At 39.4% G+C, this 25,747-nt stretch overlaps 1 protein-coding gene across 3 annotated transcripts in view; it reads right to left on the reverse strand.

Annotated features, from left to right (window-relative positions):
- Positions 1-25,747, reverse strand: part of SLIT2 (slit guidance ligand 2) — a 351,115-nt gene that overhangs the window by 4,608 nt on the left and 320,760 nt on the right. For all 3 annotated transcript variants that reach the window (XM_006208114.4, XM_006208112.4, XM_072945820.1), the window contains 5 exons: positions 22,761-22,854; positions 17,233-17,370; positions 16,881-17,121; positions 15,164-15,294; positions 3,911-4,065 (listed from right to left, as the gene is read on the reverse strand). In XM_006208114.4, coding sequence (XP_006208176.1) covers positions 3,911-4,065; positions 15,164-15,294; positions 16,881-17,121; positions 17,233-17,370; positions 22,761-22,854 — 759 coding nt within the window. The remainder of the gene's footprint in view (positions 1-3,910; positions 4,066-15,163; positions 15,295-16,880; positions 17,122-17,232; positions 17,371-22,760; positions 22,855-25,747) is intronic.

The following is a 25,747-nucleotide window of genomic DNA, read 5'->3' on the forward strand; positions in this document are numbered from 1 at the left end:
GGATGGGATCCTACAGGAGGCTACCATCCAGGCCCCTGTTGGGGGAGGGGAGAAGGGAGGGGAGGGAGACAAGGCCTTCAGAGCAGCTAATCTCCCCCCCACCCCGGCACTCATGCTGTCCCTGCGCCTGGACTCTGAGCTACTGGCTGGCTGGAGGGTCGAGGCTGGGAAAGACCTCAGCTCTCACTCTCTGGGGGTCTGTTGGTTGTGAAGACCGAGAACCACAGCACCCTCCAGGCCCTGCCTCCTGGCAGCACCTCCCTTCCTATTCAAAGGGGCCCCACTGAGGTCTAGCCGGCACCAAAGTCAGACAGCTGGTTCTACAAAACCGCTAGGCTGGAGGGCACAGTCTGTATTTTCGGTCTGTGCGTGCTTGGGCTGGTCATCCCTCCTCTGGGGCTTCGTTTTCTCATCTACAACAAGAGGATGGACCAGGGCAGTTCTTTCCCAGCTTGTCCTATGTAAGAACCACTGGAGGCGTGCTGCTCAGAAGGCGGCTTCCCAGGCCCCCTTCTCTCTCCACCTGAGATTCTGACCCAGAAGGAAGCGGTGGGCACAGAAATCTAAACATTCACGTGCAGCTCAGGTGGTCCTGCTGCAAGTGGCCCTCGTCACATTTTGACAGATACTGAACTAAGCATCTTGGATTTGAAGATCATGAGTCCAGGTTTTCAGTCTCTGTCTGTCTGGCCTTGGTAACTGGGCTTCTTTGGAGAGAGAGGTCCAACAGATGAAATGGTCCATTTCCAGGAGAGGACTCGTGACGGGGAATTCGCTGTTTGAAGGTAAATTGTTCTAATGCAATCGTATCCATCCATGAAGACTATGTGGACTTTAATGTCCACACATTTATAGTCCCTTCTTCACAGGTTAAGACAGAACTTCTTCCAAAACTACTTCTGTTTTCAAGAGCTCATTTTGATGGAGGCACAACACACATATGTGCACATGTCAAAATTAAGCACAGATTGATTAAGTTCCATAGCAGAGAGAAGCAATTGGAGAAGTAATGCATTTCCTTTATTCCCAAAGCTAACCGTGGTAAAGGTCTAGTTGTGATTGTAGTAATCTGTAAATGAAACTGTTGATACATCACGTAGAGTTACTTCAGGTAGGATATCATAAAATCAATAACTATTCCAAGTCAGTCTTGCAGGTGCTTGGTACATTTCTGACTAGGAACTGAAGTCTTAACTGACAAACAGAAGTAGATTTATGGTTTTTTCCTTTAGCTGGTCCTCTATGCCATGGACGAAAGCTGAGATTCAATCCATCAAGCAACAGATAACTTAGTAGACAGTTTTCAGCCTTAACAAGCTCGACATGTTTCAGAAGGACAATAAAGGATCAGGTGTCAACACTGAGGTCTTCTGTCCAATGGGGCATTAGGAGAGGATCTGTGATGCATGGGGAGGCTTCTATGTGTAGCTCTTAGCTTTTAAAAAAAATTCCATTAAGTAATATATGTTCTGGTTGGACTATTATTTAGAAAAGCATAAAGATTACATAGTTTTCTATTAAGTAAAGCCGATTCACGGGTAGCTGAAACCAAGGGCAGGCAAAGCCGCCTCCCCATTCTGCTAGAACACACTTCTGCAAGGGCCGAAGGTGTGAGACGCAGCACCTTGGGTGGAGCTGTCCTCCTCAGGGCGGGTTCCAGTTTGCAGACTCTGAGGAGAAGGAGCGCTTGTTTGCCTCACTCTCCTTTGCTAAGTCAGGTTCCGTTGCCTTTGCCATAAAGAATTCAGGCCTGCGGTCTCAGGACTGCCTTGTATTTTAAAAATGTGAATTACCCTAGGGACTGTCCTCTGAGCGGGAAGGAAATGAGCCCAGCGTGTTCTCTGGCAGTGAGGCTGCGATAGAAGAGGTTTCCTTCGGGCCTGGATGGACAGAGGCACTGTCTGGATTCTTCCAGCCCTCTAGCTTTAGAAGGATTCACACTTTCCAGGGCTAATTTAAAATATATTTTTTTCCTCCATTTTTGAAAAATGTTCTGGCCCAAGCACCCCCATTCTGTACTTACTTTTTTTCCCACCACATTCTAAAGAGGTCTTAAAAGATTTAGTGAAATGGTTTCTAGTGAAAGCGTAATAAAATCAAGTGAAGGATGAGTCTGTTAGTAACAAAGAGCCACAGAACTTAGACCGCTTCCCTTTCTGCTCCATGTTAGGAACCGACGGCAATGCAGGTGGCTTTGGGGGCAGACAGACCTGGACCCGAACAAGGTCTCGATCACGTCATAGCTTTGTGAACTTGGACAAGTTTTATGAAGTCCTTGAGACTGTCCCTTAGGGATTATAAAACAAAAAATCATACCTACTTCCTAAAGTCTCTGAGGATAAAAAAGCATCGCTGAGCACATAGCATGTGCTTAGTAAATATAATCTCTTGTCTCTTGGACCACAGGTAACGTCTGTGACTTGCTTCACCCATCCCAAAGCAACTGCTGTTCGCTGTAGTGCAGGCAGAAAGGGAAGGCTTTTGCCTGTTAATGAATCCCAGAGTGTGACTGCCATGAAGCAAAGCGATCAGTCAACTCGCTGCACAGACTCAAGACGAGCTATTTTTGTTACAATGCATTATGGTTTCATGAAGATGTGACTGCCTTCCCCCATCCCCTGGGCCCAGAAGGGATATTTCTTTTTCAGTTTTGTATCCTCTGTGCATCTATTAACTTAGCTCTCAGCAGATGGGAAGAGCTCAATAAATATTTACAGAATTGAGTGAAAGACTTTTAACTGTTTCTAAAAAATCCAAACTCTATCAAAGTGTTCAGATTTTCAACTGCTGAAATGATTAAAAACAGAAGTGTTCTGGAATTTCAGTAAACTTCCCGAAAGGGCTTCCAGGGAAGGCTTTGAGGGCTTAAGAAAACTGTAGAGCATCTCAAGGCTATGATTGTGAAAATGCTGATGTGAAGTTCATGAGCGTACACGTCATGGTGGAGAAATCAGTTCTATTGACCTGCTCAGAAACTTCAGCTTATTTATCTGTGAAATGAGTTGATTTTGTCAGTCAATTCACCTCAATTCAATGTCATTTAATTCAGTGCAATTCAGTTCAACACTATATGTTGTCTTGCTCCTTTGCCTGGAATTTGAAATCCTGTCTCTGGTTTATATTGACTCCTCCAGACAGACAGCGGCAAGAGGACAGGCTCTCTCCTTAGCGGGTCGGGTCCGCCCCTCCGGGATTCTTCCAAACTTTGCTCGAACGTCTAACCCTCATCCGTTTCCTCATCTGCTTTCCCGTTGTTTAAAATAAAGTCCGGTCTTCACGCCATTATTCTAAGCCCCAACCCACCTTTCCCGCCTTTCCTCTGGTTCAGTCACCTTGAGGTCTTAGCTAAACAGAAGTACTTCCTGCTACCAAAGTACAAATTCCCCAACACAAATTGTACATTTAATTTGTTCATTCAGTTGATTTCATTAATAATTATCCTATCGGCGACATGAGCTAGCAACTGTAGTAAGGCATTCCAGAAGAGCAACATTTGACTGAAACATTTCGCCTCCTTAAGGGAGCTGGGGTGGGTCACTCATTCCTCAGTTTGCATCAGACTTCTTTCCTCAGCTTCTTTATTGCCTGATTTGACCTCTAACCAGCTTTCTTTTTCTATACACTGGATCAAATAATTACCTTATATGATGTGTAAATCACCTAGCAGGTGACAGACACAAAAGAAAGATTAATGTCCTTCTCCACCCCAACCACACATTTAGTCAGACCCAGAGCCAGGCTTACAAAATGCTCTCTTATTACTCATCTAGGGCTCTTTTCTTTCCATTCCCGCTGTTCATCTTTCAATGATGGACCAATGCCCATGGCATCAGGCATCCACAACTTCAGGATTAGTCTGTGATGAGAATCACAGGGTTTGGGAATCCATGGAACTTGGAAAACAGCTTACCTCCGACATAGAGTGGGGAATCAAAATTCAGGGTGGACTGCTTGGACAAATTGGTGATGATTTTGGGGCTCCCTCCGTCCACAGAGAGGGAGAGGCTCTGATCCAGAGCGAGTAGTTCCACAATGTGGAAGTTTCCATCATTGATTGTCTCCACACTATAAAACAACAACAACAACTTAGCTGATCCTCCAATTCTGTATTTGTTAAAGAAAACGAGTTACAATTCAGACTCCAATAAGCTCTTTTAGGGAAAAGACACTCCCATCTAACATTAATAAAGACAAAGACCAGTAGTTGATTTAAAGATATAAGATACTTTCAAGGAGATATGGTCGTTCTCTACTTAGGAATGAATACATCAATTCTGTTCTCCCATCGGGAGAAGTGGAAATGAATACATTTTATCTCTATTCAGTCACATTCTCCAGGTATGTAGGAATTCCAAAGCATAATTTTACATGTGCTTTTAAATGCCACTAAAGTTCCATTTACTCAGATATTGTTACTCTAAATTATATTCAAAGGCAAGGAACCTACACTTGGGCCAAATACACTTTCTGGACACTGATGTTCGGGGCTCACTGGCTTCTGCACTCTTAAGCACTACACAGTGATGCTTACCAGAATCAAACATACACATACATACAGGAAGAACCAGCTTGGTAGGATCACTGCACTTTTTGAAATTTGTTAATTGATAATATACTCTCACTTTCTTTGCATTTTTCAGAAGGATGTCCATCAAATGATATTGCTGTGAAGACATCTATGCTCAGTAGGGAGGTGAGAATAACTGAATAAACAGAATGCTTAACACAGTCACATCTAGGGAGTTTAGTGATGACAATGGTTCTTCTGTTTCTCTTGCTGCTGCCTTCTAAAAAACTTGATAGGGTTTATGGAAATTCATAAAATGGACAAAACCAAAAATATTAAGAGACTTAGGTAAATAGAAAACGACAAGTTAAAATGAAGCTGGGTGCAACTAATACGCAGGTGCTATAGGGTTGTAAAGGGTGGCTGTCCATCTAACATGAGTGTTACATCGGGCAAAGATGCAAACAGGACCAGCAAAGAAGGTGAGATCAACAGTGAATATTAAACAACTAGTATACTGAGATATTGACAGAAAAGATTGAAAAAAAAAAGACTCAAAAATGGAAATATGGGAGCATATAATAGGGCGGATTGTGAATACCTACTACTTCCCACACAAGAAGACTGATTCAATTTCCAGGCACTGATATTTAAAGTTGCAAATAGGTCAAGTCTGGAAAATTGCAGAAAAATGTATTGACATTTTTGTATGGTTCTCACCACAGGAGTCTAATCATATTCCATTGTTGCTGACATAGAATAAAATGTTTTTGCGATTTGACAGCAGTATAAACCACTCTGCAGATCTGAGAAAACACTTTGAGTTTTCCGGTCCTAAGTATGTAAGTGTCCACGTGTGCAGGGATCTTTGCTAACCTATTTAAGATATGATCATTTAAAAAATAAATATTAGATGTGCCAATCAATATTTTCGCTTTTTACACATTTAATTATCCCAACTTTAGATACCATTAAAATCAACAGAGGAAACAATATATAATAAGGAAAGCACTTTCTAAATAAAGTTGCACACCAACTGTTAGTGACCTTAAATATGACTGTATTCTAAGGGAATTTGCTGGGTAGTAATACCCATTGGCGGTGAAACGCACAGATTTTGGAGGCAGATAAACCTGAACTTGAATTCTGGTCTTGCATTTATTAAATGTTTGATCTTAAATAAGTTATATAATTGCTAACAAACGTCAGTATTCTCTTCAGTAAAAAAGTAAAACATTTCTCCCTTCTATGGCTAATTTGACGTGTAAACAAAATAATTTTTTGACATGCAGAGCTAAACATCCAGCATATAGAAAGTGCAAATTTATTTACTTACTTATCTATTTATTATTTTTAATTGAAGTATAGTTGATTTACAATATTGTGTTAATTTCAGATGTACACCATCATGATTCTTTTTTGGGTTTTTTTGGCAGATTTATTCCATTATAGGTTATTACAAGCTATTGGGTATAATTCCCTGTTCTGTACAATAAATCCTTATTGCTGATCTACTTTATGTAAAGTAGTTTGTATCTGTTAATCCCATACCCCTAACTTGTCCCTCCCCGCTACTATGGTAACTGTAAGTTTCTTGTCTATGTTTGTGAGTCTGTTTCTGTTTTATATATATAGATTTATTTGTATTATTGTTTAGATTCCACATCTAAGTGACATCATACAGTTTTTGTCTTTCTCTGGGTGACTTAATTCACTAAGCATAATGTTCTCTCAGTCCATCCATGGTGCTACAAATGGCAATATTTCATTCTTTTTTATGGTGAGTAAGTTAAACATTAGATATTAGTATCACCATGAACAGCACCACCATCACCACCATCATCAAATAAATAATGCAATACTACTTCAGAATCTTCTTCAGGAAGAATTTAGGCTAGCTTTATTTTTAATATTAATTGTAAGATAATTAAAAGCTAGCAGAAATGTAATACCTTCTTTGGGGACATATCTCGTTCAAGTTATTAGAAGTTCGACATAACATGAATATAAAGACATACATAGACAAGATGATGGTCAATTGCTTTTTGCTTTCTGATCATATACAACTCTCTAAGTGGTTTTATATAAATGTGTTACGAACACTGGTCTTCAGTTATAACCATAATAATGGGCCCTCTTTTTTCCTCTTTACAATTGCAGATAAAAGACTTGCGTAGTAAGGAATGCATTCGTGGTCACACATTGGTCTTAGACGATCGACCTAGGTTATGTCACCACTGACGGTGGTGTTTGGTGCAGTAGACTTGGAAGATGTAATACCTTGAAATTTTTGTACACTCTAAAGCAGGGTTTCAGCTGGGAAGCCAGAGGCAGTTTCATTATTAACTCACTTTACTTACTACTTCTTTCTTTCTTTCCTTTTTTCTTTTTGTTTTTGTTTTTGTCTTTGAGTACATGTCTTTAATTCCCACTAATTGTTTAAGGGACATTAAACCAGAGGCCATGTATTATTTATTTATTTCTTCCAGTAGAGTGTCTGGTAAATAGTAGATGCTCAATAAGTGTACGTTAAGTAAATAAAAGATAAGGGAGACATATTAGGAATAACATACAAAGTATATTTAGTAATAATACCTGGATTATAATTACAGACAGTCAGGAGACTTCAGGCATACTTAGGAGAGGATATCTAAAAATATCATTTTATTTAAAAAAATTGGAATTTTCAGTGGTGATATCCTGAAAGATAATGTTGGGAGATAAATCTTGCTCAGCAGTGTCCTCACTCCTGTGAGATGTGTGACATTGGGTTACTGTGACTTCAGGTAATTTTTCTCTGCTTTCTTTTCCTCACCAGGGAAATGTAAATAATTACATCAAAGAATTATCTAGCACATACCAAGGGCCAACTTTACAAGTTTTAACTCATTTAAGACTCACAACAACCCTAAATTTGGGTACTTAGGGTACCCAAGGTGGCACAGCCAGTGGCTAAACAGATGTGAAGCCAGGTTGTCTGGTTCTATTGTACATGATTTTCATTATTATGCACCACTTTTATAATAATAAAAAAAAACTACCCTGAAGAGTAGCTGGTACTATACACATGGCATGTATTCTCGCCACTAACAAGCCTTTAATAGACGATTTCTCTTCCAAATAGCCCAAGAACAAAGTTCTACGGAGAATAATCTTCCATGATGGTCGTACAACTTCATTTACTAAAAATCACTGAATTGGAAAAAAATAGGTAATGCTCTTCTAAGGGGTGTTTGAGGGTTATGAGAATGTATATGAGATACATAGATTAGAAACTTGGTTTTGGATTCTTTTTCCCCAATGACAAGTGAAATTCAGATGGACTAGATTTTTCTCCTCCCCAAAGGTTTAAATGTCTCATATGATGATTCCAGAACTTGGTAAGAGTTGCCAGTGAGCTTAATTCCATTTATATTTCCCAGGAATTAAGCGAGGCCTCACCCAGCCTTTTAACAGACAAGTCTTGTGAAATTACTATTCTTAGAATCTTTGATTTCAGGATGATATTGTGTGTATGGGGCCCAAAGAGAATATGGCAAAGCTAAGAGTGTTTTCAGCTGGTGTTTCATGCTGTCTCCTAAAGCAAGAGATCTGGGGCGGGGGGGTCCCTTGTCTAAATGCCCTTCTAAATAAAAGCAGTGATGGACACACCAGTTGTTGCAGAATAAAACTGAGCCATCGTCGATTTTACAGTCTATCACAGTCACCTCCTGCCTACCCACTTGCAACGTGTATCCTCTGGGTTCTGGGAAGTACTGACAAACCCTCTTTCAATGCTCCCCAGGGAACTACGTATTGGATGACTTGCAACAAAAGTTGCAAGTGAATCACTTCACAGTGAGCCTTTCCACTGGGAACATAAATTGTATTTACTACCATTATTATGTAATTTTAAGTTTTACTACACTTGTCTATTACCTGAGGTTTTGTTTTCTTGAATTTCTAAACGGATGTGTGAAAACAAAGCAGTTACTGAACTGTCCAGTGGTTTGCTACAGAAAAAGATTTTAAACACCCCAGGCTTAAAGAAGAAGGGGCTGTAAATCGTCTTTGATTGTCTTTACAACTGCAGGGCACATTAACAGTGACATTGTTATATTCCTGTCTCAACCATAAATCTCGTGGTATTTCAGTAATGGAGTCAAGATAAAGAGTTCACTTTCCTTATGTGAACTCCTGTCTTTGGGCTTAAAAATTTAAATTTATCTGTTGGCATATTCCATGCAACGAAACAGGAATCAGAAACCAGATGAATTCAACTGGTCATCTCATTTTGTTATCTATTGGCTAAAGATGCTTCATCTGTGAAGTGGGGATGGTAATAAAAAATTTCCCTGCCCACTTCTGTAATTAGAAAGGAATAAAGGTATTTATGTATATACATAAGAGTTTTCAGAAGAACATTTTATAAAATAATTTATCAAGTAAGGCTGTATTTTTTTATCAGCGCTTTTGAAGCAAATTACAGATCATCCTCAACTTACAATGGGGTTGAGTCCCAATAAACTCATTGTAAATTGAAAATATGGTAAGTCGAAAATGCACTTCACACACCTAATCTATCAAACATATTTTAGCCTAGTTGCCTTAAGCGTACTCAGAACAATTGCACTGGCTTACAGCTGGCCAAAATCATCTAACGCAAAGCCTATTTTATAATAAAGTGCTGAACAGCTCATGTAATTTACTGAACACTGGACAGAAAGTGAAAAGCAGACTGGTTGTCTGGGTGCAGACTAGTTTGAGCACATGGGTTGTTCACCCTCGTGATCACGTGTCCGACTGGGAGCTGCGGCTGCCTTGCGTCCCCAGAGTATGTACTGCAACGGGCTAGCCCAGGAAAAGATCAAAATTCAAAATTCTTTCTAACGATGGTTTCTACTGAATGCATACCGCTCTTGCACCGTCGTAAAGCTGAAAAATTGTTAGGTTGAACCATCCTAAGTTTGGGACTATCTGTACATAATTTAAATAAAAATGCCCTACAGTAGAAAGGGACTTCCACATTTGAACATAATGTAAGAGTCACATGTAAGACAATACTATCTGCACTTGGGTTTTATTCTTCAGTATCTGGGTATCTGAGCATGAAGAATATCTATCAACCCAGCATTACCAATAATTGTGCTCTTGTCTAGTAAGATACTAGGTGCTTCACGTTGGTTACTCCCAAGTCTCTCCACGAAATGGAAGCACAAAGAGAAGGAATAACTTGCTCAAGGTTACAAAGGGTAAAAAATGGTGCCTTCCCATACAGCGTCTCAAGAACGACTTGTTTCCCTTGGAAATGAGAAGACTACATAGATTTCATCTACTGTCCATTTTTCCAACGAGACTAAATTCTTCTTCTTTTTTCTTAATGAAAGCCTGTAAGTGGCATAACCCAGAGGCTATGCGGCCACCCAAGCCTGGCAGCCTGCAGGGAGAGTCCCCTGCAGTTGTGCGGGTCCCTGAACACTGAAACTGATGACCGCATGGTACAGTCCTGCACCTCTGTAGGGGGCTGCATCTGGCTCCCTCATTTTTAAATAGTCAATGACTATGTTTCCAAAGAAGCTATCTGGTTTGGAAAATAACGTTAATTCTAATCTAAAGAAAGAAGCATATAATTTTTATTCATCTTTTTTTTCAAGTTTCTGCCTATCTAGATGAAAAGAAAGTCACTTCAAAGGGCGATCAATTATCAGCCTACTTGAAGAAAAAAAAATGTTATTTCTCATCCCCGTCTGAGGGACTACTGCTGATATTAGCTTTAAGTTTAGGCTGTCATTCATTCATTCATTCACAGCACTGCTACTGGGTTCACACTAGTCTCTAAGCATTACAGCTAGGCACGTGGACCATATTCTACATTCGTCCACTTGTTAGGCAACGTGTGTAACCTCTTTTGCTGTTGATTAGATCTCTTAGCAGGGTGCAGGGCAATATTTAACAATTGGCTTCCTGTAAAACGAACGAGTCTGGATTTGTAGCAGCGGCTGATTACTGTGGTGGAAAATACTCCCCAAAGGCAGACATTAAGCATGAGGTCCTGGGACTTGGATGTGAGAAGCGGTGCACACCATCACCTCTCAGAGCACAGCTCAGATATACTCCCTTTATACAAATGGTTCTCAAAAGGTGGTCCCTGGACCAGAGCATCACCTGGGAGCTTGGAGAAATGAAAATCTAGGGGCTCATCCGAGATTCGAATCAAAACTAGGGGTGGAGCCCAGGAATCTGTACTTTAACAGAACTTTCAAGTGATTCTGGTGCAGGTTATGTGAAAACAGTGGCTCTATACCCCTACCTATGTGTCTGACTCTGTTTGCAGTAGACATGCCTACAAGAAACCACGATCTTCTTTCAGATGTAAGGAATAAAATGAGAAAACGTGCATGCCACTTTGGTTCCACCGGACAAGAAGTAATTACCACATCTTGGTAATTATTAACACTTTAGGCTACATTAACTACTCCCTCTAGCCATAATTCCATAAAATAATGGTTCTCATATCGATTCATTTCAGACAATAATTGACATCTAAGAGCAAATATTTTAAACCAAAAAATACACTACAATAGAAACAATAATAACGGATGATAAGTTTCCCTAATTTAACAGATTTCATTTTGCTAAAATAAATAAACTCCATCTCCATCAACATTGGAAATTAACCAGGTAACTGAAAAAATGCACCTGACATGCAAAATTACTCCCATATGTGATGCTCCAACAGCACATTAAATAATGCATATTTTGGAAAACGAAGTTTTACCAAGGTAAATCTTATACAACATAAAATCATTCAATTAACTGAACTCAAATTCTCTGAGGTCAGGATATGTAAAAATACCTCTTTTTAAAACATTAGTGTGATGTATTTTTAGTACAGTTATGTAAAATGGAAATACATCAAGATTTGAAAATTGAATTCAGCCAAACAAAATATTTATTAAGCAACTTATGGGAAAACCGATAGTAACAGTATTATTGATGAGTTTTCCTGTAATAATGAAGAAGTCATCCTTTTCATCAGAGTACACATTGTAATAAGGCCTGAACAAGGACAGAGGCATTTGAATAAATGCCAGGAAATTAATGAGAGCAGAATTAAGACTTGGAAACATTTCAAGTTGAAGGTGAAAGAAAGCAAAAGGTGGAGAGTAACTTCATCACACCTAAGATGACCAAGAAGATGGTGGTGCTTCTCTATGAAATTAGGAATGTGCCAGGGTGAGCAAAGGGAATAAAGGTAGTTTGGGACATTCTGCATGTACGATCCCAGCAGCTCTTATTGTTTAATGTTTCATTATTCTAAATACTTCATGTGTGTCAAATCATACAATTCCTACCACAATCCTACAAAGACGGAACTATGATTCATTACACTGATTTACCCATTTACCAGGTGAGGACCAGAGAGCTTATGCAATTTGCCCAAGACACACAGTTAATGGAAGAAAGAGCTGGGACTTGAATCAAGGTGGACTGTCTAGAGCACCTGATCTTTTCTTTTACTTCAATTTTAGTTTTGAGTTGTAATGACATTCAAATGGTTCAAAAATCAAAATATATAAAATGATATTCATACATAAGTTGTGCCTCGACCCCACACTTTCCTCTTGTCCCTAGTTTTTTCTTTATGCAAGTACACAGAAATAACAAGACAGATTTATTTACCCACCTTTGACACTGCTCTGCCTTACTTTTTTTTTTTTAACTGAGCAACAGACCTTGGAAATCTTTCAATATCACATATAGAGAACTTCCTTGTCCTCTCTCTCCTTCCTCCCCCCCACTTTTTTTAACAATACATTCCATTGTGTGAATGCCCCATAGTTTATTTAATTAGAAACTTGGATTGTTTCCCAACTTTTGTTTTTACAACCAATACCTCAGTGCACGTCAATTCTATGTCTTCAGGTATCTTTTAGGATAACTTCCCAGAAGTGGGAAAGACATTTCCAAATTGCCCCGCATAGGAACTGTAAACCAGATGTACCTCTCATGTTCATGTGTGAGGTTAGAGGGTGTGCTATAAACTCTTGTTACACTCCAGAGAGAGATCCAGAAAGACCTTCCTCCATCGTTAGAAGGGAGATGAGAGCGAAGACAGAGTGAGTGAGGAGTGAGGACAGAGCTGAGTCTAGAATTAAATCCTCACAGTGACCTGACGGGGTGGATGCTACACTATAATTTGTAGATATGAATTCTGAAGCACAGAAAAATTAAGTATCTTGCTTAAGTTTATACAGAGTAATTGGTCAAGATCTGAACATACATCTCAGCCACTAGGTTTCTTACTTGTTAAAAACCAGAGTCTCCTAGTGCGTTGAAAAAACTGGATGTCTCAGTAGTCTACTTCACAAAAGCATTTTTTCTATTTCAAACTGGATACTAACCCATTGATATGTGTATATTATATCTGTGTCAATCAATCAATTAATCCATCGATCCATTATCTCTCTATCTGAGTTCTAGGTGATTATTGCTTCTTTTCTTTTACTTAAAAATAACTCAATGACTTTTGTTGATTGTTGTGCCATGAACTAAAGAGCAAAAAATAAACAAAAGCTATGCATTCCCTGGACCTCACACCAGATGTCTTCCTTAGATGTCTGCAAGCAGAAACGCCCACTTCTGGTTCCCAACAAAAAGTGTGCGATGTGATACTAGTCTTTTTTTTTCTTTATAGATGCTACAGGGTATACTCTATTTTTGGTTAAGGTAAAAATGGTAATAAACATTAACTCAAAATAAGCTCTCTATAGTAAGTCCTCATTTGGATATAATCACTTGGGTTTTTATATCTTATCTAGAAATATTTTAGGTATAGTTTAAGTGAACGCTAGCATTAGTAAGCCAACCCCAAAAACTTTTACAGTGGTTTCTGAGAGTTCTATGCTGTTTTACTGCATAAAATAAAACAATCAAAATACCAAAAATGAACCATAAAAATCAGTATTCTGAAATCTCTTTATGGGCTAAAACAAACTGAAGCTATAAAATTTAAGGCCTAGCCACATTTAAAATGTTGGCACTAATTCATCACCATTTAGAGATGAAATAACTATTGTATTTACTTGGAAACCAATAATTATGTGCTTGTTTTCATGCTCTAAATATTCCCAGTGAGTTAGCTCACCACCAGAAGGACTTGTCAAGTTCCACCCATGGCTACAACTGGCATCTAATTTCCTAGAACCGTTATGAAAGGTCAAATAGCATGTGAAACACACTGATATCTATAAGCCTCATATCAGTACACAGAGCCCAGTGTCTCCAGTTCCTGTCTCAATGCCCACAAACTTGCTGCCCCGGGTACTTGGCCTACAAATGCATTTTGTTCACCACTTTTGGTATTTTTTAAAAAATGTGAATTGATTTTTAAAGGAGGGAAAACTTTATATTTAAAAAAAGCCAAATTTCTATCCTTTCTTGAAAAATTGTAAGTTCTGGCAAAACCTGGCCCTCCATTTTCACATGGCAACATTCAAGGAGACCTGAGCAGATGGGGTCTAGTCCGGTTTTGACAAAGATTTGTTTTTTAGTTCACTTCACTCACGACCACTCCTATTATATTGCTAACACCAAGGCTATTTGTAATAAAGGAATGAGTCTCTAAAAAGTTAAAATCTTTTCAGGAATAAAAGGATGACAGCATATTCTTTTCTTGCACCTGGCATGCTTAGTCCTTGAAGTTATCTGCCTGGAAAAACTGACTGCCTATGACTTTGCGCCTTTGCTCTAGATGAGGGTAGTTATTTCTGCATGTGAAGCAATGAACTAGGTAACTTGTCTGTGGGACGACCAGTGTTGAGACCCAACGGAGAGACTCTGGAGGTGAGTCTTATGCCAAAAGCACACTTTCAGCAAAATGTATGCCCCCTGAATCCCACCCCTTTCTCATCATCAGTGTATTGTCAATATCATTACAGTACTAGAAAACTTTCAAAATGAATAGGATTATACACATACCATATGTGTCCACTGGCTTAGCACATGTTAGCTTCCTAAGGGCTGGGCTTTGTTGCTGAAAGCTTAGAACACAGTAGGTGCTCAATAACCATGTGTTGCACGAATAGTAACTTTAAATTTCTCACTGGTTGGGTATCCTGCAGCTGTTTCTCCAGAGCTGCTCTCCACCTGTCGTCACCCAGCTCTGAGCCCTGGGAGGCTCGTGAGTGAGCGACATGACCGGCATCACTGGGTTCCTTGTTTTCTGACATCTGATTTGGCCAAAGGGAAGCACGGACTGCTGGGAAGTCAGGAATTTACAACGCTGCTTCCTTCCCTGAGACGTGACTGCATCCCTCCACTGCAAGTCACAGCTCCTGTCGGGCAGTCCTCTCCGCAATTTCTTTTCTGAGCATCCATTTCCATAACTGCCAGCTCCTCCTCTCCTTCAAGCCCATGGCAGGAGCCGTATCCCTGGTTATTACTCCAGGTTATTGTACTACCCCACCCAGTCTCTGCAAACAGTCCTCTTATACGTCTCCCCTCCAACCGTCCGGCTTGAGTCTGCCATCTGTTACTGCCAGGTCTCTAATGCACTAATCATTAAGTCTGCTGTAGCCTAGTTATTCCCTCCCCTCCCCACGGTACGGCAGAGGAGAAGCAGTGCTTCCTGAAGCAATTGTTTTTCACCTTTACCAGTAACTGAGAGATCTTCACCTGTAAATGGCAGAAGCCGGGTGGGAACCGGTGTCATAGCTGGCACGAACACGCCCCCGGTACAGCTCTACAGCGATATGGTCCTTGTCACCCTTATACAGGAGGATTCCACTGTCTTCATCTGTGGCAATCTAGTAGGAAGTAACCCTGATGTTAGCAGGACATAGAGCCATCCAAACATATTTCATTAAGAAGAAACAAGACTGCTTAGCAAAGGGTTTTTACTATGGTTTATTTCTTCGTTATGGCTAGGAGAAAATACCAATGCATGTGGAAATGATTACTCAAAAGATGACCTGCTTCTGGATTGCTGTGCTGCAAATAAATTCGTAAAGAATTTCAATTTTTTTTACATTCATGAACTTATATATTTATTCTCATTCTGTACATATTGACAATGATAAAGCTAAACATTCATGTCCTATGAAATATGCAAAAAACAAGGAAATGACATAATTTATACTTCAGAAAATTAAAGTTGAAAATTAGTTTCCATATCATTAGAGTTTGCAGTATTTAGAGTAAATCAAGCTTTCCCCTTTAGATATCAAACTAATTGTCACAGCAGAGAATGCTAAAATCTAATCAGAAATAAAATGATCACATTTCTGTTCTGTTAAAAAGAACAGTAACAAATACTTAAGCAAACATCATTGGGTATATTTAGAATGCCCCTTGCTTGAGATTTTCACTTACCTGCTTTTTTTTTTGCTCTTCTTATGGGCTTTATTTATGTCACATATGAAATGTGACTGCATTGAGCAAGACAGATTTTCATATTCTATATTAAAAAATAAATTTTTTATAATTATGGAGTGAAGAGGGGGAAATCTCTCTTTTTATCCTGCTTCCTGACTTTTTCAAGCTTTTGAAGGACCAGCTGAGTAGAAGTTGGAACTTAAGCACAAACACCACTGAGTACTTCTCATAACAATCTGGGCAGCAAATGCTGGAAGTTAAGGAGACAGACCTTTTCAAGAAGACCTGTCTGCCCTCCAGGGTCCCATTCCTCTTGGCTTCTCAAGAAGCCCTTGCCTCTCACTGGAGTTTCAGGGTAAATTAGATAAGGAACAAGGCAAGGGGAACTGGCTACACTCATTTGAATTCAAAACATACTGATGCAGCTTGCTTACCAGAGAAAACAAACATGTAGCCCCAACTTGCTTGTGTTTCCTAAACGTATTACCCCTAATCTAGCCTCACCTCGTCTGTGGATCTGAATGGCTTCCACAGTGACTTGGGGGAAAGACTTACAATAAAATCTGAGTTTGTGAATTTCATGTCAGAGTTAAAGGACACGTGCTAAATGTTCTGCCCTGGTGTGTTCTGTCTCACCTGTCTCTTCTCAGCTGCACGTTTCGTACAGGAAGCTGCCCCCTGTGCAAAGCCTGAACTGCACAGTCATAAAAAAATAAATGAATTAAATGCCATCACTTGAGCACAAAACGAAGAGACATATTTTGTTGCTCTGTGTGTGTGCGTGTTTTATACGATCAACTAGTGAATCAAAATACCTGGTTCCCATTTAGTTTTGAAAAACACAAATGTTAGAATAGCTGAAGCTCTTCACACAAGCAGCGTTTTCTGCCACTGTGCTACGCAGTTTGTAACTGTCTATTTAAGAAATAATATCATTCACAAGCCATCACGTATGTTTGTGCTTTGAAGCTGAACTGACTTAGAGTGAGATCAGCCCTTGGTAGCAGAGGAATCTTACCTGAAGAGTGATGTTTGTTTGAGGCCGAACCTTGGCGGAGGGGATCTGAAGGTAAGACTCTTTGTTGACAAAATTCACACTGACCAATTTTTCACACTTCTCTCCCTGGTAGCCAGGCAAACACTGGCATATTGGCTCATTTACCCTGATGATGCACTGAGCTCCGTTCTGACAATCAAAATTATCACAGGGGCTGGTCCGAGGGAGAACCATGGGAGGAGAAAACTCACAGAACAAGCCACTAAAGAAGAAACAGAAAAAAAAAGTGTTGATTAGATGGTACTTAACTGTCAATGTGAACTGAGTGCTGTAACACCTGATTTTAAATCCAAATGGGTATTTGTACTTTTACCTGTAGCCTTCGGGGCAGATGCACGTATAGCCATTCACCGCATCAGTGCAGTGGGCTCCATTTTTACACTTGTTGTCTTGGCAGTCGTCAAAGTCAATGTCGCAGTGCTCGCCGACATATCCTGGCGTGCAGTCACACCTGTGTGAACAAGCAGGTAAACAGTTTCAAACCCAACTGAGCCAAAAGGAACCAAACAGTTGCATTTCATCTAGGAAAAAGTGGCACCATCTTTGAAAAAAAAAACGTATTTAGAACAGGCTCATAAAGTCTGAAAATAAACATATGCCTAGAAAATAAGTACTGATCTGCAAAGGCGCCCACAGTTTCTCACTGCAAACTATCACAGGAACAGCAATTTCCTTTCCCTGATGACAGTGAGCATCTCCCATCCAACCAAGAATAGAATCATCGCACCAGTGTTCGCCCCTCCCTCCTTCCCTCCCTCTCCCCCGTTTCCCCAACTTTATTTGCCCATAGTGTCCTCTGTTCTCTGCTGTCTAACTCATCTGAGCTGATGACATGATAAAAGTTCTGTCTTGTAAAATTTACTAAGAATATTAAGCATATTTTTAAGAACATTTAACATTTTAAATTTTCCAACAGAGACTGGATGCATTAGAATAAAAGATAATTTTATGAAAAACAAATATGTTAACCATGGATACTCTAATTTACCATGAATCCAAATTATCATCATAGCAGAATGGAGACTAACCTAACTGGATAGAGCAGGGGAATGGATACAAAATTCCTGGGGCCCATCCCAGGACAGATTTTCAGCCTGGGCACTCTGGGGCAGAAGGGGTCCCAGCTATATTGATGGTAAAGAACCAGGGATAATAATCCAGCTGATATTCTTTGAGCACTTTCTCTCTTTTCATCACTTTGCATATGTGAATTCACTGAATTCTCTCCACAGCCCTGTGACATCGGTGACACCATGATTCTACTCTCCAGGTGAGGAAATAAGGGACAAACTAGTTAAGTGCCTAACCCAAGGACCTTCAACTTATAAGTGCAGTGCCAGGAAATGCACTCAAGTAATCCAAAAAGACAGCGTGAATTTCTAAACACCGCCCTATGCTGTTAGATAATTAATTACTCAGGGTTCCCTTTAAAGCCTGTTTTCTTTTAAATTTTATATTTTTTATTAAAGTATAGTTGATTTACAATGTTAGCTTAAGGTTACATACAGCAAAGTGATTCAGTTAAAGATATACATACATATATATTTTTTCTTTTCAGATTCTTTTTCATTACATGCTATTACAAAAAACTGAGTATCATTCCCTGTGCTATACAGTAGGTCCTTGTTGTTTATCTCTTTTATATGCAGTAATGTGTATTTGTTAATCCAAAACTTCTAATTTATCCCTCCCTTGCCCCTTCCCCTTTGGTAACCATAGTTTGTTTTCTATGTCTGTGAGTCTGTTTTTGGTTTGTAAATAGAATTTGTATCATTTTTCTTTAGATTCCACATATAAGTGATATCATATGATATTTGTCTTTCTCTAACTTACTTCACTTAATACGAATAATCTTTAGGTCCATCCATGTTGCTAAAATGACATTATTTCATTCTTTTTTATGGCTGGGTAATATTCCATTATATATACATACACCACATCTTCTTTACCAGGTTGTCTGTTGATGGACTTTTAGATTGTTTCCATGTCTTGGCTATTGTAAATAGTGCTGCTATGAACATTGGGGTGCACGTGACTTTCTGAATTAGAGTTTTCTCTAGGTATATGCCCAGGCGTGGGATTGCTGGGTCATATGGTAAGTCTATTTTCAGTTTTTTAAGGAACCTCCACACTATCCTCCATAGTGGCTGCACCAATTTACATTCCCATCAACAGTATAGGAGGGTTCCTTTTTAAATCCCGTCTTCATGAATGCTGAACACTGGAATCTCTAGCTCTAATGCCAAGGATGCAGGACTTTAGAGGTGCCCATGGAAAAGCAATATGGCACATGAAATGGTTATTAAACTATGAATTGTGGAGCTAAAGGAGACCACAGAGCCCTTGCAGATATGGCCATAGATGGGAGGGGGCTTCTGGCAGTTTCCCTCTGCACCCCATCCCCCCACCCTCCCCCAACAATACTCTTCTGTTGTGATTCATTAGTATCACACATTGGGTTTCCATGAGTGTTTCTGTTTGAGATTTTAGAAAGGGTTCACTGACTTCAAAAAAACAAATAAACTGGGAAATTTTGGTTTAACCTTACGGAATTTGGACTTGGCAATTAGGCAGAACTGTGTTTGTATTCTGGTTTCATCCTTAACTGTATATAATCTTGACTACATTACTTAATCTCTCTAAGTGTCCCTTTCTGCATCTGTAACATGTATGTAATAATTTCCATCTTACAGGTTTGTTAAAAGATTAAATAAAAACACTACATGTAAAATAATTAGTATAGAGTTTGATATTTAATGCATGATCAATGAATAGTAGATTAAAAAAATTCTATGTACATCTTTATAATTATATAAAAGTCTTTATGGTTTAGACTGTACTGATTATCCACTTTTCTATTTCAAAGCCATTAGGATGTAAGTGAATGAGGATAATCAAAAACACCCTAGTGAATGCGGATATTATTGAATGCCAAGGGTCTTGTCTGAAAATGCAAAATCAGGATTTAAGACTTACTGGAGAGCAGATGAATTAAAATAAATGGGGAGTATATACTCTCTAAGAGTAACACAGACTTTTAGTTCTGAGTGTATGAATTAAGAAATAAAATGAGCTCACTGCATAAGCGTGCTTGCTCTAGAGCCAGCGGTTTTAATGCTAAATCATAACAAAGCAAAGTAAACAAGTCTGAAGTTAAATGGATTCTAAGTGGCCATAGACATTCTCAACTAGATGAACAAGGCCCGAGAAAAGGGCTTCCATCAATGTTAATGTGAGCAGTGCTGCTCAAGTGCAGAGCATTAAAAGAAGAAGAGATGCTTTGAAACACTCTGAATTATTTATCTGAGAGGAGAAATCAAAGTAAAAGATAAGAGAACCACAGAGTCACCAGAGTGGCTGGCTGAGAGCTATTTTATTTTCTTTTCTCTACAGACACTCTTTTTCAAGCCCATTAGAACCTGGAGTCACATTATGATGGACATTTTTGTCTTTCTTTGGCTCCTCAGACCAAGTTTCAAAACAGGAAGAAAATATTTAATTAAGAATTTTTTAAAGTTGGTATTATCAATAAAGGATATCACATTCCCTGGACTCTATTATCTGACAAGCAGTGAAGAAGAAAGCAAAGAATGCAGAATACACTGTGTAGGAGCTCCAAGCTGACTAAGTAAGATGCATGCTGGGAAGTACTCCTTATGGCATATCATGGTCTAAAAATATCACAAAGCAATTTAGGAGATTTATGAGCTATATAACAAAGCAAGAAAAGTGAAACCAGCTCTGTTAGCTTAGTAATAGGAAAATGCAGTCAAAGTAACAGTGTGACTTGTCCAAACAGTATTTGTCAGTAGAAGTTTTCTTTAGCAGCTTCATATAGCTTTGGTTTTTAAGTCGTTTTACTTTTTTTGCAACTCCCTTTCCCACTACGTGCAATTATTTATAATACGCGAGGAATAGCAAACACTATGGCTTAATCCGTTTTCTGCCGAACTACGTGCACACTCACAAATTACTGCTGAAAACAGTGGGGTCCCAATCAGTTAACCTGCAATCCAATAAAACGCACTGCAAAGGATGTGCCATCTAATAGACAGTAATAGAAGACACTGAATTGTGTTAGTCTTTTGGAAGATGAATTCTTCATTTTTTAATGGCTTCCATTAAGTCTTACTACCACTTTATCTTGTCATTCCAATGCACAAAGCCCCGTGAAACCTGTACAGCAGCTCAGCAGTTCTGGAAAAACCATCTGCTTTACTGACTAATTTCTCTAAGAAATGATAATATTTGTTATGTAAGTGATGAGTGTGCCATGTGCCAAATTCACTGTGGGCAGATCAAAGACATTAGGAGCTAAAATAATTTGCATATAGTATTTGGATGAACAAGATGCAGTGCAGAATTTTGTAGAAAATAAAGATTTCAGTAAGACCTTTGTTTTTTCCACATAGGGTTGTAAACTAAAACACAATGGAAAGCAGAATCAAGTACATTCTTTTCTTTTTCAGAAAGGCATCCCGTGGAATCAGCAGGAGCTGCAACTGAATTTGTCTACACTAAAACGGTAAGTTTTAAATCAGACTGAGTCAAAAATATTCTCTAAATAAAATGTGAGACTTCATTGTTTTATTCAGATTGGTCTTTGAAAGGCAGTGAGGGTCTGGTGACACTGACCCGCCTCGGCTTCAGCTGTCTGATAATCTGTGCCATGTATTAATCTGCTAGAGGCCCAGGCCAAATCCCACCTACTCTGATAAAACTGTTCCTGACCTGAGTAATTCTGAATTCAGGGGCAACTAAGCCTGAGTCGTTTCACTGAGAAGATGAAGTGTGTGAGAGTGAGCCGCTATTACACGCCGTAGGGACGTAAGATGGTAATATTAGTACGTGCCCTGACCCATGGCAGGTGCTCAATCAATACTGGGCAAAGAAACAAGTAGTGGTATCTGCTAGTTTGTCTCTTGCAGGCACAACTCAACCTGAACCTGACTGTGTCATTTCCGAGGAGCCAGGTTACCTTCTGTACCAAACCAACTGCCATGCTGATGAAGCGTAAAACTTCTTAGAGGCAATCTGTATCAGAAAAATCACCCAACGGGGAAGTTTAAAACCCAGCTCCAGCTCTGCCAACGAATAGCCTTGGACCTTTGGACAGCCACCGACCTCTTGTGTGTTGTGGTTTCCTCATATTTGGACCAGACCATTTCTAAACTACTGCCAGGCTAAGAAGAGAAGTTTTTGTTGATGATAGACTTTTAAAATATTTCAGAATTGTGGCAAAGGAATAACTTCATTTGATACCAAACATACTTCAAGAAGATTGCTACCTGGAGTGACTGTGTGTTCTATCATGACCGGACAACACATATGGGAAATGAAAGGGACACTATTAATAATTACATTTAAGACAATAGGCATAAACTGCTACTGCACTGGGCCAACCTGGGACATATGGTCACTCTATCTTCTGTCCCTTGGATGGTTAAAGTATTGTTGCAGACCAGAACATTTTCAGTTGCATTAAATTAAACTTCCTGTTTTACCACAGACTTCCATTTAGATAATAAAGCAGCTAGTGGACATTATAAATGTATTTGGCCTTCTAATAAATTTAATCAAACATAGCCAAAGGCTGTTTTATTTCATACATGACTTCCCAGGAAGAGTCAGAGAACAAAACGCAACACTTTCTTTTACCTTCTTCAGTGTGCTAAAAAAATAGTCCGAGCTGTATCTAAACATTTATAAAAATGCCATTGATGCTGGTGTGTATGTCCTGTTAATCGTGAGCAAAATGTGAAGCTAGGTCCTGCAAGAAGAGTTCCTCAAAGAGACGCCCTCCTCCCCGGACCGTGAGCCCCAAGGGGGCCTCCGACTTACTTGAATCCCTTTGGCGTCAGGATGCACTTGGAGTCGTGCTGGCAGGGGTTCAGGTCCTGGGCACAGAAGTCCAGCTTCTCCTCACACAACTCTCCTGTCAACATGCCAAACGGTGTTAGGTCACAGGGAAAGGCTGATGGGGTTCCTGCCAGCAGGCTGTGTCATGGGCCTTGGAGGTTAGCACAGCTTGTGATTGGGAAAAAAAAATTAAAAATCACAAGACACAGAAGCAGAAGATCCAAAATGCTGGCTCTGCTGCTAAACCGTCTTGTGATTTGAGACAACAGAACTATTGTGATCTGTGACTAATTGGAGCCCCTTCTGAGTAACTATTGGAAATAGTATACTATGGGAAAAGGAAGTCTGAATGCTTTTCACTTCTGTTCTCTTATTATTATACTTTTTCACTCTGGACTTCTTATTAAGGTTTAACATATACCAAAAAGATAAACAAGTAGCTAATAAACAGTCACAAACTGAACCCACTCACGTAAGCAGCATCCACATCTGAAAACACACCAGTTACCCTCATCCCAGAAGCCTGCCCCCGAGGGTAAGTAACCGCCACCCCGACAGGACCACACATTAGCTGTGCCTGGTGTGGAGCTGGACATAAACCGAATCACTTGCTACGCACCCCTTTATGTCTGGCTTGTTCTGTTGTTTCATGTTTGAGAAAACAATCCTCAAATCCTTATAGTCCCCAGGGTTTTTTAAGTCTAGACGAAAAAGACTGTTTTCCTTATCGCAATAGCTCAACAGAATCCCCCTCAGCTACATCCATCACGACAGAAAGGAAACAGTGAGAGGAGACTCAGTCGAGATAGAGAACATACACTTCTTTCTGAGCATCATTATCTTATAAAGAATAATTGTCATCCACAAATGGGAACCACAAGCCCAACCATGCAGACTCTAGACACTCTGTATTGAATTGCTGGTCTGTTTATCTCCTCGGAAATTTCTTCAAATACAAACAACATGGTTATATTTTATTTTCAGATACATTAGGCCAAGTATGATTTTCAGTGGGAAGACTTTCCCAATCATTGTGTGAGATTTTAAGGTGGCTGGAAAGGTGTACAATTAAAAAGTTCTCCCTTTTTCTAACTTACTTTTAAATTACTTCCAAATTATTTTATATGCAATAAATAAATGAAGTGATCCATCTATAGGCAGCATCCAAGAAATTATAAGAATTTTTATTTGTTCAAAGTGTGTGGATTTAAAACAACATTGATTAAAACATTAGGAGTTTGCAGCACATCCCTTTGCTTTACACTCTCCTTTTAAGGTTAATACTTCGTTAACTGCACATACATAGCATGAATGTATTTACTGACTTAAACATGTATGTAGTGCTCAGTATTGTGTATCAGGCAGTTTTAAACTTTGTACAAAAATGCAGTCATTTCAATGTTCATGACAACCATGTAAGGTTAGGTTGTAAGGCTGCACTGTTTCAGATGCATTCAATATTTACTGCTGTTCATCTCATTCTTCTTTGAGTGGAAGATCCCTGAGAGCAGTATGCGTGGAATATCTGCCTTTCTGTCTAGAGTACACTACGGTGAAATAGTAAAATAACAGTTACTGAAAGAAAGACTCATGCTTTTTAAAGCAAGAACTCTGTCTTGATGACATATTTATATTCAACTTGGGTATCATTTTAGCCTTTAGACATTTTTCTTTCTGTCTAATCTTTACTTAATAATCTGTCACCTGTTCATAATAACTAGCTTATGTTCTTTCCTTTAAACATTAACATTTTTCCTGACTATATATTAAAAATAAATGTTTTTAAAAATTAAATGTGTTTTCATTGACCTGTTTCTTTATTTGTTCTAATTACACTGGGTTCTGCTGTGTGTGGGGGAAGGCAGCTTTTCAAGTTCAAAGAGTGTCCCACAGTGGTTAAGACTCAGGAGCTCAGGAGAAGATGGGAAATGGAGCACTCCTGCCCCTCAGACAAACGCCAGATGGTGTATCTACCTCTCAGCCAGCAAAGGAAAACCAGGCATTTGAAAGATGCACTAGGGTGGGGAGGATATAGCTCAAGTGGTAAAGCGCATGCTTAGCACGCACAAGGTGCTGGGTTCGATCCCCAGTACTTCCCCTAAAAATAAATATATAAGCCTAATTACCAACCCCCAAAAGTTAAAAAAAAAAGAAGCACTTTGGAAGATGCACTGGTTTTCTGGAAAGAGTGGAAATAAAAGGCACTAACAGTAACGTGCTCACATGCTCTTAGTTACTGTGGAACAATTTCTGCCAAAACTCACAGTGTTGAGAGGACGTTACGTACTTTTTCTTTGGTTTTTATTTTAGGGATATGTGTAGTCACAGCTAGTACTGAGTGAGTGGAGAAATCAGGGGAAAATGATGGAAAGGAAGGCAACTGAATTTGCTTTTTTGATGGTCCAGCGCCTGCCTGAGAGAGTATCATCAATAGCTGTCTCTCCTCCTGAAATGATAACGTGCATAAGGTGACAGAACGGACAGGTGGAAACGTTCTTTATTCCGCTACACGTACATTGTAATCTATTAGCTTATAATCAGGTCTTTATATTTTTAACGTGGCGCCAGGAAAGGTAAGTCAGCCCACTGAAATGGTTAAGGTTGGACACAAATTAAATTTCAGTGCCCAGGAACCCCTCAAGATAGGGTCTAAACAAACCTTGGCTTCCTAATTTGTCTCCAAATCCACTCCATGAAATCCCAGGAATCCTACTTACTTGCTTTCCGCCTGGACCCTTAAAAGTCCCCAGTGAAAAAGAAACAGCGTGGCACACACTGGTTGCCTGGCACTTATGATTTCAGTTCTGATCAGACAAGCAAATTATTCTTCCTTGTGCTCCTAGTTTTCAGCTTTTTTTTTTTGCTGATGAGTAGTTAAAGGGGTGTGTGTGTGTGTGTGTGTGTGTGTGTCTGTGTGTGTGTGTGTGTGTAAGTACTGGTTGTCTGTGTTTTGGAGAAGAAACAGACTG

The sequence above is a fragment of the Vicugna pacos genome, chromosome 2, assembly GCF_048564905.1.
Source record: "Vicugna pacos chromosome 2, VicPac4, whole genome shotgun sequence".
In the NCBI taxonomy this organism is placed as follows: domain Eukaryota; kingdom Metazoa; phylum Chordata; class Mammalia; order Artiodactyla; family Camelidae; genus Vicugna; species Vicugna pacos.